Genomic DNA, 17,586 nt, shown 5'->3' on the forward strand with positions numbered 1-17,586 from the left:
GATTTGAGGCGTGTTGATTAACATGTCTTATAGCTTGTATAAAAAAAGATATTTGAATAATTTTGTGTTTGGTTTTCTATAACTTGAAGAGCTTTGGCACCTTGGAGGTGCTAATATTGCTTAGTCAGTAGATAATGAGGTGATTTGATCCTTTTCTGGAATCCTTGTGTAAGGAGGAAGGCTTTCAGATAAAAGAAAGAGGGATTACTAGAAAGACAAAGCAATATGAAATGACTGGTAGGTGAGTGAAAACAAAAATCATACGGACTTCTAATGGTTAAGTAACTATTAAAATAAATTATTTGATACTTGTTAGTTATGTTAACTTTTTCAAATGAGATTATTGAAAGTCTTTTAAAAACTTTTCCAAAGGAACAAAAATGGAATATTGCAATGCAATAAAAATATAAAACCGTGATTCGATGACAAATCAAAGTTTGGGCTATGTTTTCTAGATCACTGTTTTCTCTTACTAAACTTCCAGTGTCATTGTGATAATAATGTAGTTCTGTGTGTATTTAGGCGTTCTAGTTGGTTCACAAACATAGACTACAAACTTACGGTTATCCTGGTGACAGTCCAGCTGACAGTACTTAGTATTGTGTAACGTTAAAATAGTGATGGACGTGTTCAAGAAACTGCATTTCTTTCTATACATAGCTTGTCCTTGAGTGGGAGTCACACTTTGTGTCTAGAAAAGCATGATGGATCATGCTTACATGTATGTTCAGCTCTCACAAAGCTGAGAAAATTTGCAAGAGAGACAATAACAGGATCAAGCTTTCTTTCATGCATACTTTCAGAATTCACATTTCTATTTTCTGCAGGCACATCAGCAAAGTCTTTGAGAGCTCCTGTTAAACAGCCTAAACCAGAAAAAAAACAAACAAAAAACAACTATCCTTAAAAGAATACTGCTAACCATTTTACACTTCGTCTACAGCATGTGACCTTTATGTGCCAGAAATCTGTTCACGTGAACTTCATCTTAGTTAAGGATGTCTGGCTTACATTTAAAAAAGAAAGTTGGAGGGGAGGCTTCATCTTATACTGATAGTCTTATTGAGAATCTAGCGGCATTCTCAGAATGGTTCAGGATTTACAGTAATTAAACTCATTTAATTTTGTCTTGCAATTACCTGCATTTCAATTTCTGTATTTGCCTGGGTTATTAAGATCTGAAGATGTTGATACCGAACATCTTTGAAATGCATGTTTAAAATCTACTTTCAAATTCTTTCCAACCACTGATTTAAGCAGTGTTCATTAGTTGCTGTAAGAATGCAGAAGTGGTTGGTAGAGCAGTTAGGCACCTACATTGTCATGTGACAACTGCAATTATCTCTTTTGGTGACAAATGTGGTCTTTGCAGTGATTACCTTTTTAAAAAAATCAAAGCCAATTAAATAAAATTCTGTGACATTTCAAAGACTGCTAATCACAACCAAACGCTCTGAATGTCAGGATGCATTGAGATTTTTGCTGCTTACTGATGAATCACTGAGTTAATTGTAGTTCATCATAAATCCCTTGTCATTGTTATTATTATGGAAAACACTTTCATCATTCTTGCTATTCAATAAAATTAAAGTTCTAGACAAATATGTGAAGATATTACTCATCAAAGCATTTGAATTTCATCTCATTCTTAAAAATATTCAAACAATCATGTAGAATAATGCATATGCACACAGATTAATATTTTAAAATAGATTTATGAAGGCATTCTCCTTCATTAATTTCCCTTTTACTATAACTTGTGCATTTCAAAGTATGTAGTTCATATGAATGGAGAGGGACTATTTTATCAGGAATGTTGTGATAGAACAGGGGAGAATGGCTTTCAAGTAGAAGAGAAAAGGGTAGATTTATGATGATTTTAAAATAAAATAGGCTACTACATTTAGCTTAGCTACTAGGAGAAAATCCTTTACTGTAAAGGTGCTGAGGTATTGGAATGTCTACAAAGATGAGATTTTTATAAGTTAAAAAGTTTTTTACAAGAAAAGTTACAGGGTTCTGAGAAGATCAGCAAATAAGTGAGGATAAGTTGACTGCAGAAATCTCAATGACAGAGGAGTTGCTAGCCCACATCAAACTAGAGTATTCTGAAAACATATTGAAGCCAGACATTCGGGTTTTTTTGGGCTGCTACTCTGCACAGATAAGTTGATAAGGTGAGACATGGTAGACAGGTAAAATTAGTATCTGGCTTTCTCAGTACCAAGAAAAGAATGGTAGGATAAGGACTTGTCTAATTTGATAATGTATCTGAAATTTAGATAGGAATAGAACAAAAAGAGATTGTTTATTAGCATGTATTTGAAACAATACAACCTATAGAAATAGAATTGTGTGCAGTGCTACAATTTATTGACCTTTTCACATTTTTAAGTGTTGTACTTCATACAGAGTAACTGGAAATGAAATAATCTGCCAACTTTGTATTTTGTTGCTAACACCAGGTCATCTAAGTTCCTTGAATGCATAAAATAATACACAAACAAAAAAGAACTTAAGGAATAAATTAAAGAAAGATGGATTCAAAATTAAGAGACAAGCTACAGAATCAAAAAATCAAAACTCACATTACTTAGCTCAGTTGACAGGCTCTTTTAGGAGGAGAAGAATCCTCCTTCTATGCAATGGTGAAACTTTCCTTGCACGCTTCAAGTATGTGTTGGTGTTTGTCTACCTGTGCTGTAGTACTGCTGTTCAGCAGCATATGTATATTCATTTTGTGAGAATGTGAGAACATGGGAAACTTTGTCCTCCCAGATAAACATTTTATGAAAAAATATCATATGGCATGTAATGTGGAGTGAATACAAATGCCATATGAATAGCATATCTCTAAATGGTGTATCTTCTGTAGCTAACAGAATGTGTTGTATTTAAATGAACTTTTCCTTTCACAGTTCAATCACACAGGACAAGGAAGTATTTGCAGCCAAGCCATAATGTTGATTACTGATGGAGCTGTGGACACATACGACACAATATTTGCAAAATATAATTGGCCAGACAGAAAAGTAAGTATTTTCTCACCTGTATTTAATGGAAAAACTAAACTATCTTATGCAGTGTGAAGTATATGTCTATTAAAAAGTCATAGTAATCCTTCTATTCATCTAAAAATGATTTTGGTTAACTGGATGTTTCATTAGTGACAAAAATAGTGCCTGTGTGATATTGCTTGAGGATAGACACAGCCTTTTAATGTAGTAATGAACTTGGATAATAAGCTATTGTGGAAAAATTAACCTTAAAGGTACATTCTTGGCTATTGCACAATGCTCAGAATTATGTTCTAGGCTGTTTCCTTGATAGCAGGAACATTTTCATTCTACTCTTTATTTTATGAATCTCTATCTACATCACAAAAAAAAAATATCTATTCACTGTATTGTGTTAATACTTTCTACTATTTAAAATGCAAATCTAGTAGATTTGTTTGTATACTTTGTATGACTACAGCATGAAGCTTTTGCAGTTCAGTAATATCTCTTTGATGCCTGTTGGAACACTCATGTTTTTACTTTTTAATATTGCTTCTAATAATATGTTCAAATACACTATTAGAAAGTAAGCAAAATACTTCACTTAGGTATTTCAATAGATATTTTTAATTTAAAATCATGATAAGACTTTTTTGTGGTTTTTTTTTTGTTTGTTTGCTTTTGTTTTGTTGTAATTGTTTTTGTGGAGGGGAGGGGATCAGGGAGGAAGAAGATACCAACCCTTCAGGTTTACTCCCAGAAAGTGTCAGAATTATGGAACGTCCTGGGTTGGAAGGTGCCTGAAATATAATTCATTTCTATTTCTGCTTGCATTTGGTATAACTCTCAAGAATCCAATAACATATTAGTATAATTTGCCATCAGTAAACTTCTCCTGCGGTACTTAAAACCAAAATGTGGGGAAGATGCTTTTTTGTGAAGTTAAGGGTAATTGAATCTTATCCTTCAGGATGTATGCGGGTTGCCAAAGGAAGGATTATTGCCTCTCATATACATCATTATATGATTGGCTAGAATCATTTACTGACTGATGCTTTCTGAATGTTCTAAGAATTTTGGTTGAGATGATCATTTAAACACAGTGTACATGTATATCCAAAGTGCCATTGCCCTGGTAATGTTTGTCAAATAATCAGGGCGAGGTACAAAAGCAAATTAACTATACGTCATACAGAATAACTGATAAACAATGCATAATCAAAATGGAGAATAATACACAATCTGAAATAGATTGTCTAAAGTATTTTTCAGGAACTCGTGGTACCAAAGGCACAAAAATCATAGCTTTTGGTTGTTTTTAAAAAAAAAAATAAAAAGGAAAGAAAAAAGATTTTTAAAGATTATTTAGTGCATTTTGGGGACATAAAGAAAGCATTCCAAAATTTAAGATAAAATGTGTGTGCATAAGACATACCTAGATGAGTACGAATAATCACTACTTGCATCTGACATAAACTCCACATCACTGAAATATGTGGCTGAAAGCCACTGTTAAAAAGAGAGTCTGAAGTATTGTAAGTAAATCTCATAATAAGGACCTGATATCTTTGGATTATGATTGCTAATCCACAAAATTGATATAATAAACCTGACATGAATCAATCTACAGTCTTAGCTATCTATCTATTTATTTATTTATTTAGGTGTAGTTATGCCGGGATCATCACTATTAAAAAAGGCATAGTAATTGCACAACTGTATTTCATTCTATGGACTGTGTCTGTTTCTGAGGTAGTGTTTTTTTTTGTGAAGGATTATATCATCCAGTTAAGGAAACAGTGAGATCATCTATGTCTTGAAGTTCTTCAGTAGAGTGATAAAAATTGCAGTGTGGTTTGTATCATTTAAGTTGAATAATGCTGCAATTATACTGAAAGCCAGTGCTTGTTTTCAGTTACTTCTCTTTATAATATGCATCTTCTTACCTAAACAAGATCAACAGAAAAGAGATGTTTGAGTTGTTCTGTTTTAAACAAGTATCTGCAGTCTCTGCAAAATGTAAAGAGTGCACAGTATTAATTCCTCACCAGCAAAAACAGTGATAATAATTGCATGTGAAGCCCATTTGTTTGCATTTGATAAAAAAGATAACACAGTATTCTGACTAATTAATTTGGATTAGTAAATAAAAGTACAGATAGTAAGAAACTGAAATTGGACTGAATGTCTTTATTATTTGCTCCTGGAACTAGCTGAAATCATCAGAATCTATATTGAAGGTCCCATTTCAGAGGAAAGCGTAGGTGAAAAATGTGATTAAAATGACAAAACTTGAGTTACTCTCAGTCATCTCTGTTTGTCACAATAAGGATACAGCAGAACTACAAGCCTACTTCCTTTATAGATACTTTTTGTTTGTTGCAGCACAAGATTAAGTGAAAACTTCTGACTGTTCACTGATTTTACAGACCAGGAAGAGTGAAAACTTAATCTGTGGTTATTCTCAAACGCTGTCTTAGGCCTCCTTTATTGCCTTTGGAATGTACTGTAATAAAATTTCAAATTTCTATTTCTTATTTTTTTTAGAATGCAAATTAAGCCAGAACCAAACACAATGTTGTATAGTGAACAAGTATTTATAGGGTTTAAGATTTGTTTATGTCTGACAAGAATGTTTACAGTTGCATGTGGTAACACAAGCAGAGGAGAGAGTCCAAACATGAGGCTTAAATAAGAAAAAGATTTATTGCATATTTTCCTAACCAATTGGTCAGATACAACGCTGGTCTGAGGAGGTATGGCAATTCCAGTAGCCTATGAGTAATTGTTAATTACCCTGGAAAACTATATTCTAGCACAAAGAAATAATTGTTCTCAGACTTTTGCATCTGGATGCTGAAAGTATTTCTACCTAGTTTGCATGGTCCACCCTTACCTCATTCCTGGATCACTTTTCTTTTAACGACATCCTCATATAATTCTATTTTATATAATTCTTACTGAATTAAAATAAGCCATCATGTGTTGTTTTGTTACATACTGAGGCTTTAAGTGAAATTCTGCTGGGTATTTACATTGAGTTGAGAAGGTTGGTAAATTGCATGTTTAAATATCGAATCTCAAGAGATGTTTGGAAAGGGAATGTTACAAAGGGAGGAAGTTAAATGTTTGGTATAGTATTCTCTTGCTGGCATCTTATTACATATTGTGAATGGTATTTCTTGCTCATTTTGCTCTCAGAGGCCAAATTCTGCTGGTTTGAAACTATAACAGACGTTGTTTATATATGAAATTGTTATTCATACATACCATTTTGCCAGAGAACCTCTGTTAGCCTTCGTGGTGTCTGGCTATATAATAATCCAACAATACATGCATATATATCAAGATGGTGTGGAAGATTCATTACATGCAGGAGATCATAGATGTGTAGTTTAGTATTCATTTCAGCAAAGCGTTTACATATGTGAATTATTACATCTCAGCTAACCAAAGCAAGGGATTCAGGCATACATTAAAGTCCTTTACTGAATTAAGAACTAAACAAGTTATTCCAAACAATCCCCTCTTTAGAACTCTGTTGTGGGTCTACTGAGCCTTTCTGAGTAGTTGAATCTTGAGCTGTTAGTGAATCTGCATTTTTATAGAATATCCATTTAATGCATGCTTTGTTCATCTCAATCTATATATTTTATATATATATATATATATATATATTTAAACTGACATAACAACATTACCTAGAATCTGAGACTTCTGAAGAATGTGGTTGTCTCTGTCGATACAACGTTTGTGTTCTGCTCCCATGTGCAGACATTTGCTGCAGTGCTGATAAAAGCCAATTCTTCCCTATGAAGTTCCAAATATCATCATCTTGTAATCCTCTCTACTATCCCTATTGTAATTTTCTCAGTGCAAATCTGACGGATTTGTATGTCTGAATGAATATGTTCTGTTTTAATGGGATAATGTTTGTGCATTGACTTCTGTTAAGACTTAAGCTCAGTCACAGAGGTTTCCTCTTACCAGCAGTTGAAATCTTTTTTAAGGAATTTTAACAATGGAGTTCAATTTAGTGCATTGATAAATGCCCTAGAAAACTCAAGTTCTTATTCTGCCATCTTACATCACTAGACATTCAAATCTTGAAAAACCATGTAGGATTTTAAATCTTTTGGGACTAATAATTGAACTTGTATTGTGACAGTAAAATATATATCCCAATGGTCGCTGGTCAGCAATCCATTCTGCTGTAAATAGTGCAGAATAATTTGATTTTTTTACTTCTGACTTCTCTATGCAAATCAAGACAATAGCCACTGAGAGTGCTCTTTTCTTAAGGATTGTGAATCTTGCAAACCCTACGGTCCATTTTCATATCTGTAATACTTCAATAGAATCTCGAATTACACAGTAACTTCTGGTAACATTTTTATGCTTTCTTCAATTTTTTACAAAACAGATAGAAACAAGTTACACTTGTTTGAGGAAAAATCATTCCCACAAACATCCTCAAAAAGATGACAAATGTATGTTAGGAAGCTTAAAGGAAAATCTGGAAGTGTACACGAACCAAGGCAACAGACGTATACACTACGCAAGCTCCTGGCCTTCCTCTTGTTAAGAGCAAAACAGGACTTTCTATTATTCTGTCAACCTCTGAAGAAGGAGAATTTTTTTATTTTTGAATAATAACAAAGGTAGCATCAGTTATGGTCTGTCTTTTCTGTCTTTGTGCTTTCCAATTGCTTTAATAATATGAAACAAAAAAAAAGTGAAGAAAAAATTTCCTCATTATGGAGAATAATGACCAAAGATAAAATAATACTGTTCTCACAATTAATAATTTACATTTCAGTCACTAGAAATAAACTGAACTACATATTCATATGTCAGATAGAAAGCAGTGTGCAAGTTTTCAACTCAAGAATATCTGCTCTCGTTCTTGTAGATTTTCTCTTCCCTGAATACTACAGAAAACTTATGCAAATAAGAAATGGGTGGAACATACTGTAAACTGTGGTAAACCATCTGAAAGTTATTTTTTGTTATAGATTTGCATGAAAGGTTGCAGTGTGTAAATGAGGTCTTGCGAAGCTATAGATAAATGTTGGATCTGAACATAATTTCCAACATACACTGAATTTAAGGTAGCAGCTGATCTCCCTTACAATGTCCCTTACACTTCCAGGTACACAAAGTACTCATCATACAGTGCTGAATTATATGTAGCGCGTCACTTATTCAAGATTCCAATGTGCCTCTTCTGAAGCGCGTGCCTCTCCCCAATTTTGCATTGTCAAAAAACAAACAAACAAACAGAAAAAAAAACTTGACCAGCCTGAAAATGACTTAATTGCAATTGCCCTGAAGTAGGTGTGCAGTTGTTTTCAATTATTTTTACAAATAAATGGAAAAATCCCTAGGCAGTTCATCTACTCTATTAACTTAATCTCCAAGAATTAAATTAACTGAGTATACATTTATTAGTTTTGCTCTCACTGTGAAAAATAAATGGCAGAATTTTCCATAAAAGGAGAGTTTTGTCTAAATACTGCTTACTGAAACATCTGTGGTAGAGATAGGTGAGCACTAAACATTTGCCTTGGGTAAGCTTATATGAAACTTAAGGTTTAATGTTCATCATTTACTCATGCTATCAAGTCTTCTAGGCACAAATATTCATGGAAGATGAATTTAATCCTGTGTGCAAACATGGCCTTGGTTACATTATCTTTCTATCCTGCCAATTCTTGTCATTTGCAGTTGAAAAAGCGTTTCTCATCCCACCAATCTGTGGGAGCACCATCAATGTGGCATTTTTGTGGTTGTACTGCTAGGAATTTTGATTAGGGACCATAGAATCTGACTGGACAGTATGAACAGTTGTAGATTTCTGCTACTTTCTTGAGTATAATTTGAACCTGACTTTATGGTTTGTATTCCATTGAAAAAGAAAAATCAGACTACCATTCAGAAATGTAGTTAGAATTTTATTGATTGCAAGTTTTATTCCCTGTTTCCCCTACATCTCCTGTTGTGGATGGTCCGTCCCTGGAGGAGTTTAAGGCCGGTTGGATGGGGCCCTTGGCAATCAGATCTAGTTCTAGATCTCGTGGCTGGCAACCCTGCGTGTGGCCGGGGGGTTGGAACTTGATGATCCTTGAGATCTCTTGCAACCCAAGCCATTCTATTATTCATACACTATAGTGTCAGTATTGCTTGCATTTTTTTCCATGCAAAGTTGGGAATATACTGGTAGCATCATACTATTGTGCGGAAAGTAGAGATTAGTGAGGTCTAAAATCTCTCTTCTTAGGTTTAACAGGGACCACACCTACCTTTAAAAGGGTTCAGACTTTTAGTGCACTTCAGAATTTCTGCCTCTGCTGAGTCTATACTGGGGACATCCAGTATCCAGTAGCTGAGTTTATCTTGTTTTAATAAGAGATCTGTATTCTCAGCAGTGCTGTTCCTGGTTGTCTGGGATGTAGGCTGCACACACATCCTACCAGAGATTTATCCAGTGTAACAATACTTTCTTTGTCTTACCTGCCAGAAGAGTTTCTTTAGAAAATTGCTCTATTTCGGAGAGCACTAGGAATTCCCTTTTCTTTGTTTCCTACATAAGTAGAATATTTGCCAAGAGTAAAGGGACCCGTTAGCTCCTTTGTGAAATCATTTTTTCCTTTCGTTATATAAAATCTGTTTATAGCGTCTTGTATGTTATTCAGTGGAATTCCATCACAATGAGTGTTATCTGCTCTTCTTGGGCTATGTATCTGAGTTATCGTTAATTTCATGCTGAGAAGTACATGGCATCTATAAAGAGATTGAGACTGTTCAGAATAATAAAAATAAAAAACGGGTTACAAAACTCATTCTATAAAAAGCATGATGGAAACTTAGCAGTATTATTATTAGTATGATTGTAATAACTATGACAGTATTTTTTCAATATTTTGATTTGTTTGACTAACCAGAACCAAATTTGTGCAAAATATTCATATACTTATACTAACAGTATGAGAAATTTGTGACTACAGAGATATTAGCACCGTATCTGATAATGCTGAGTTTTTGGCTAAGAACAGTTCTGGCTAATTGAGTACATTTTGACATATGGCACCTCATTTTGGAAGAAACTGTTTTATTTAGGCTGACCTAAATTCTCCTTAAAAGGTTATGAATGGAAGCTAGAGATGAGCCAAACATCTGACGATGTCTTTGTGGTACATCATGTTTGTGCAATTTCAGCCAGAAAAAAATGTATTTGGCTCTACATTTGCAGCAAGAGTGACATCTAAAAAGCTATTAGATCAATGTCCTGTGAATATATATTAAGTACAATATACAGTTATTCTGAAACATGAAGCTCAGAACACTCTTTGTGTGTGTTTTACTTGCATAAAAAATAGGAAATACTAAACAATTTTCAAAATTGTTTTGTTCACAATAGAATCTTCATGTACTTTTCCCATATTAGCAGACATGACTAAATTGAAGTTACATTTTTGGTCACATGGCAAGCATGTAGAAAACTTTTCTCCTCTCTTCATAGCTTTCACAAAAGTTGCTCAAAATTGTGTCCCCTTTCCATGAGGAGAGCTGACAGTCATTAATTGGTGCCAACCAGCCAGAGCAAGCATTTCAGAAAAAAGTACTGTAACATTAGGAAAATAGCAAATTTCTTTCCTACAAAAGTGAATCCCTCCATCAACTTCCTCAGTTCAGCTAAGGAACTCTGGTAAGCGCTGTGCCTCTCTACACCAGAGCAACTCTTAGATGTCCTCTTTGTTGGCAGTTATTCAATTCCATAAATACAGCGTGTTAACAGTAGGAACAGCTGTCTAGGAAGGGTGTTCAGGAGCTCACTAGGGAATCTTAGGAAAAGGATAGGAGTACAGCGGACAAGTTCTTCACTCCAGTGCTCACATTTCTGACTTGCAAGTAACTACTGTCCAGATTATTACATTAAGAAAATGTAATAAATGTTTCAGCATCTAATGTTACTATATTCTGTATTTTTATGTTTAAATATTTTTTTATAGGCTATGGCATTAATTGAATGGTTTGAAATAAATGTAGATTCGCAGAAAGCAATTTAGATGACTTTACAGCATTTAGTGAGAAATAGATGGGAAAACACTTGGTTTAGTTTACCGCTTTTTAAATATCAGAACATTTAATAGCCATAAGGGAATAGTAATTAAAACAAGCCATACAAGTAAGCTAAAAACTCAACCAATGAACTATTTTTTTGCTTCTAATGAATGAATTTAGACTTCCCAAAAGAAAGTAGCTCAACAAAACATTTATCTTTTCCTCCTTCCTCCAGAGTGACTTATTAATGGGTTGTTGAGTGGCAGGAGAATCTGGCCTTAATTCCTACATTTATATTTAATCAAGTGCTAGCAGTATCTACAAGACCCAGAACTGCTCACAGGAACTGTGTCAGTTCAAAGTGTACTTGCCCTCTGAATGAGGCTGGATTATTAAATTAGAACCACAGGCCAAGTTATGATGCCATCATAAGCAGATACTCTTGTATTTTAATTTGCTTAATTAATTTTGCTGCTGTTCTAAAAGCAAAATGTCTTATGCTGGTTTGATCTTTTGAGTCTGACTGCTTGAATTGTTATATATTTTCCTGTTAGGAAGTTTCTTTCAATGCAAGAAAACTTCTTGCAAGAAGTTGCAAGTTTTCTGAAACAACATTCTGAGAGATTAGATTATTAAAAATTCATCTATCCTGTATGTCTGAATTTTGAAAAAGGTATACAGCAAAATTATTTAATGAGATTGCAAGAAGGAACTTTTGTGTAATTCTTATTTAGATGTGTAGATTTTTAATTACTTGTTTACATTTTTCCTATGATACATTAATTGAGTGTGAAAATTATTTGTTGCTTCATTCCTGAAAGTGCAGAAGACAGTTGATGGTTGCAGATTTGGATTCAGTTTTAAAATGTGCAGCTTGAATGCTAGTGCCAGCAAACTGAACCAGTGTGGCCATATAAGCATCTTCATGGCCGCACTAGAAGTCAGTGTAAAATTATTCCTGTATTGCTGAAGTGCTCTTTATCCTTCTTAATGTGGACGAAATAGGTGGTGTATTGTATTCAAGTAATACATAAAATTCATGACAGACACAGTAAAGCTGTTTCAGTGCTTCATTATTTTTCATCATAACTGGTGGTAATGTTTTAGGAGCTTTCCACTGCGTTAACTGGAAACACAGGCAAGGTCTGTGATGTGAGAAAAATGCATACAAAAATCTGTACCAACAAAATGTAGAGCTTAAGAAACAAAACAAACAAACAAAAAAAACCAACTAGACTTCTGGAATTGAACAGTAAATTTCTCCTTGAAAGATAGCTTAAGACTTAATTTTTCGTATCCTGCAATGTACTAGTCTGGATTGTAATCTCATTTTTAATAAGAATTTGAAAGACACTAATATTTTAGTGTATTTAGAAATTCCATTGCATTTCACCTGTCTGCACTGTATAAATTTCAAAAAATTGAAGGAAATGGTTCTATGTAAATGTGACATTGGCTAATCTGTTACATTATCCTCCACAACTGCTGCAATCCGTGCTGCTGGTGTGATTTTCTGTGATAGCGCCGTTAATAAATTAGGCCCATTGCCTCTTGATGGCAGTGTATTTCCTTCTCAAGTTCATAGGCCTTACAGAACATTTATGTCTCATTACAGCCAGTGCAGCAGTTTGTGCCCTAATAAATCAGAGGAGCTTTGCAGAGATGATCTTGACAGTAATGAATCTTTCTGTTGGCATTTTCACTTCACAGACACAAATAATGAAGCAAAACTGCCCCATCTGGCCACTCAGTAAGAGTCAAATCACAGCAGGAAGCTGTTTTCTCAAGCATGACAAAGGTCATTGTGTGCAGCAGGAGTGAGCGATGGAGGGTTGTGCTGTGAGTGACAGTGTAGAATGAAGCCATTTATGAGCTTTTATCATTATAATTACAATTATTAGCTGTGCAGCCAAGGTTCTCCCCGCCCTTCTACCAGCTCTGTGTGCTGTTACATCAAGAGGCTACCTTAACTGATTTCTGCAGATTTACAGGGAGAGATGTTGATTGGTTGTTGCAAAGGAATTGATTCAATCAACTCAGTCAACCATTAAAGTGGTATGATTAAGGTCTTTCTTAGAATTTCTTTTTAAATGAATCTGCAAATTTACTTCCTTGAAAGTGCAAATGCTGGCAAAAGTTGTTGTATACCATTTATAAGCAAATAGATAAAGCGAGTTCGCCCAGTTTTAGGAACGTATGGCAGAAATACAGAATATGTCATCTCCAATTGGCTAGTGGGTCCATCAGGCCTACTGCTTAGCCTTTGGCAGAATGCAGGTGATCATTCCACCTGCTCTAAAATCCTTAGTTCTTAGGTCTGACTTCACTGTCAGACTATTCATTTATCAGTGGATACACACGAAGTATCAGTTTTTGAGTGCCCTTTGAAGAGGTCTGCCCATGTTGTAGACCAGCTCTACGCTCAACAAAATGGCACATAGCATCTCTCTTCAGACTTTATAGCGTATTTCTTATATTCTTACTTTCACCTACTTGATATCACTGTTGTTTCTGATTTCTTCCTTTTTTAAGATGAAGTATTTTCTACCAGTTTAGTTTACTGAATGGAGTTTCTACATTAGACAGATAGTAGACCTAAAAAAAGGCTTTCTTCTTCTGGAGGGAGGTGGTTCGGGATAGCTTAGCTTTTTCTTTTTTCTTTTTTTCTTTTTTTTCATCTGTTCAGTGTTCTTTTCAGTAGTAATCCAGTCTTGAAAAAATGACATGGTAAGTAAAAGTAATTGCAGCAGAGAGACCTCAACTAGCTGATGTTTCTAACAGCTCTACTGGGTGCCATTAAACAGATGTCACCCAGATCCCCTCAGTGGCATACTGCTCTTCTTTTGTTCTTCCATGCAATATTTTGAAATGTTTGTTAGTGTCTGTATTCACTGTTCTGCCTATGTTGTTTTCCCTCGAATTCTGAAATGCTTTTGTTTCAGTAGTCATAATTCAGCAGGAAATTTAAAAGCTATTTAAAAGAAAGTTAGTTAATGATAATTTCTGAAACGGGACAAACTTTGTGCTAATTCTTCTTTCACCTAGAGTATGCATCTCTATCTTCTATTTACATAATGATTTTCATCCAGGAAAGTTCATGTTTACTTTATGAATGATATATTTAGGGTGCATTTATCCATCACAGAAATTTAGATATTCATTCTATGTAGTGCTGGCATAGAATGAATATCTAAATTTCTGTGATGGATAAATGCACCAGCACTACAGAACAGATTTTTATTTTTTTTTAAGAGACAGTCCAAAAATGATTTTTTCAGTTGAAATTGTACAAGGGTAATTTCACACCCTTTCCCCAGGAGAGAATTGTCTCTGTACAAATCTTTCTACAATACGGACAGAGTAACTGCTTGTTGAAAGTACCAAATGATCCAGAATAACCATACATAAGTAGAGACTCAGTTTTATTTTCCTAACCTTCGTAGTTTTACATAATGGTATTATTATTAACAACCCAAAAGCTCCGACCAGTGCTATCAAAACTGAACTCGTACCTTGTACTTCTTATCCTTACAAAGAGTTATTTTTTTTTCTTATTATCTGTGGTATTCCTTTTTTTTCCGACTTGCAAGCATGAAACAATGCGTAATGAAAACATATATTTGATCCTAAAATAGGAATGAAGGTCTAGAAAGGGCAGCTTGTGTTAAATGCTGCTAAGATTAATAAATTCTTCTGGATTTGCTGGACTGACTTGGCAGCCAGAGCCTGTAAAGGAAGGGAGAAGAACAAAGAATATCAAGGTCAATAGAGGCATTGATAGTAAGAGGGAAGGGGAAGGAGCCTGAAGAAGCAGTTTCAAATAAGATGAAAGGTTAAGAATAGTGAGACTCTGAGAATGGTGGAAAGGAGCAGTCAGTGAGTCTGGCTGTAAAAGCGTTCAGAAGAATGTACAAGAACATGCATTTTGAAACTTTCTCTACAGATTCACAGGTCTGTGTGATAACATGACAAATACATGGGTTTGCTATGAAACATAGGAATGTTTTGAAATGCTCTTTTGTAATAGGAGACAGCTTTATTTTAGAGTTCTAGCTGCAGAACAAGTCTGTTTGAAAATATCTACGTGACCCTAGGAATGGGTCTGTGCAGTGTGCTGTAGAGGAGGGCAGCAAATCCCTTCTGGTCCTTCCAGGTCTGATGTGAGTAAATCCTCATGTTTAGCTGAAACACCTTAGCTAAACCTTGAGTGTTTTTTTTCTGTCCTGTCAGAAGTACCCTGTAGAGTACACTGTACTCTATTCTGGTCTCTCACTGATAGCTGTGGGCTGCTACTGAAGCTTGAGTGATAAAGTAGAAGTCATTTTTTTCCCAGTACGCAGCAAGCAGGATCTGACATTTACACTGCCATATTTTAATATTAGAAGAAACACATCTAATTTTCCATTCAGCTAGTGTTGTGATATCTGCCTTTTTTAAAAGCTAAATTATCACTCTGCTGGCTGCTAGTGTTAATTATATTGTTAGCGGGTCATAGTTTTATGCCTTACCAAAAAACAAAAAGAAGTTGTAATGGTGTTGAGGCAATAATGTGCACACATTAATCTTACCAAATGAGAAGACAAAATAGTCAAAGCACAGGATGGAACAAGGAGGTTCATTATTTCTACAAGTTCTTATGCTGCTGATATCTCTCAGTTTATCAATGCTGCAATCAATAGCTAAATAAGCAATGAAGTCATAGGCTAGCTCAGCAACAGTCAAACCAGACAGGCCACCTAAAAGAAGTGTTGCTTAGAGAATTATTCTGAATGGAAGCATGAGAAATAACCACAATAAATAATTAAATAAATTAAGAAAAAAACCCACTCATTGCATTATTAAAAGTTGAGGGAGACAGACTGTGAGAAGGCCCTGAGTATTAGCTAATGTCTCCATATAGAAAGCTTATAAGAAAATAACTGAAAGAATAAAATTGTAAAATTTTACTTATAAAAATAAAATGCCTTGGAGATTATTTGCATAACAGTGCAATCCTCTTGCTGATCATTCTTCTCAAAACACCTCTATTCTGGTTAGCTATCTTGATGAAGAAGAAAAAAAATTAAATAACTGAAAATGTAGCCTAGGCGATGCTATTGGTGGAGTTTATTAATAATACATGTGAAAGAAGAAATGTATTTCAGTGAGACTGAGGTGCAGGTGGATGGCATCTATGAAAAGTAACCTCTAAGAATGAGGGAGTTATGTCTATATGTACTGCTCAGAGAGGAAAATAGAAATTTCATTACAGAAAAAAAAAAAGAAACTTTAATGGAAAAAATGTTTTTATTCAGTTGAGATAGTAAACACCTTCCTTCTCAACCTGCTGCAGGAAACCTACAGGGAGAGTTGGACTTGATCTCCAGAAGTCCCTTCCAACCCCTATGATTCTATGACTGTGTGAATGAGCTTGATGAGTACGGTGGAAGCATTATGTGCGCGTAATGTCAATGTCAAAGTTCTTAAATATTACTTTTCCCAAAGTATTTTAAATCAAAGCAATTCTCATTTTTATCCTCTTCATTGTTACATGTTGTATCTCATAGCATAGGCTAACACAGATATTTCTCTTACAAGTTACTGATCTTGGGTCACAGATAAGCATGTGAATGTGGAAAGAATAAATTTGAGCTCTGCTGGTTGCCTTGCAGTTAGTTTTAAATCTGCTTTTTCTGTGCTTAGAAATTTTGCCAACTTGACTGTGCTTCAGAGGCGCAATAAGGATCTCTTTAGCTACCACTTCATTAACATCTTAAACAAATCTGTGACTGCAGTGCCATTATAATACTTGGTAACACCTACAGTCATGTTTGCTATAAAGTGGCGCTGTATGGTTGCATCATCTCCATTTCACTGCTGCTGGTTTTTTGAATTGACAACACAATAAAAACCTCCCTAAAGAAAGAAAGATGGCAAGAACATAAGAGCGTAGCACCATGGTTTAAATTGTCTTAAGCTTATTGTGATATCATTCTGGATGAACTTTGATTAGACTAATGGTCCAATAATGGTCCAAAAACACAACTAATGGCTGTGTCAATGAAGTGGGGACTTCTAGGGGCAAGGAAGGAGGGAGGTGGGGTTGATCTCTACTTTGTGTCTTCTGTCTTGCTCTAGCAGGACAGCCTAAAGGCAGAGGAAGGTATGCTAAATCATGTGGGTCCTTCTGGACCCTGGTGAGCAGTGACACCAACAGTGGCACAAGCAGGAAGTCGTAGACGTCTGTTCATCTCAACGCAAAAGCTTCTGCTACTGCTGAAACAACATCTCTTCCTTCCCTGTTCTCCTTTCCTGTTCAAGTTCTTCTAAGCTCACTGTGAGCTCGCAGACTGAGTTCAGATGTCTGAGCTGACATAATTAACCTGGCAAAAAGAAAAAATACTTTAGCTTCTAGGTCAGAACAGAAAAGCTTTCTTGTTCTTGTTCAGTAGCAAAAACTTTCCTTTGTTTGGGTAGAATGTTCCACCAGTAAGAGTAATGTTATTCCTGGTAAAATTCATTGTGCTTGTTGGGAAGTTTTTAT

At 35.0% G+C, this 17,586-nt stretch overlaps 1 protein-coding gene across 10 annotated transcripts in view; it reads left to right on the forward strand.

The window, feature by feature from the left end:
• CACNA2D3 (calcium voltage-gated channel auxiliary subunit alpha2delta 3) overlaps positions 1–17,586 on the forward strand; it is a 396,960-nt gene that overhangs the window by 198,095 nt on the left and 181,279 nt on the right. For all 10 annotated transcript variants that reach the window (XR_014886317.1, XR_014886318.1, XR_014886319.1 and 7 more), the window contains one exon: positions 2,919–3,032. Coding sequence is in view for 7 of the 10 variants with exons in the window: in XM_085235720.1 (XP_085091846.1) it covers positions 2,919–3,032 (114 nt within the window). In the remaining 3 variants the exon portion in view is untranslated. The remainder of the gene's footprint in view (positions 1–2,918; positions 3,033–17,586) is intronic.

This window comes from Meleagris gallopavo, chromosome 14 (genome assembly GCF_905368555.1).
Source record: "Meleagris gallopavo chromosome 14, MGAL_WU_HG_1.1, whole genome shotgun sequence".
Taxonomy (NCBI): Eukaryota; Metazoa; Chordata; class Aves; order Galliformes; family Phasianidae; genus Meleagris; species Meleagris gallopavo.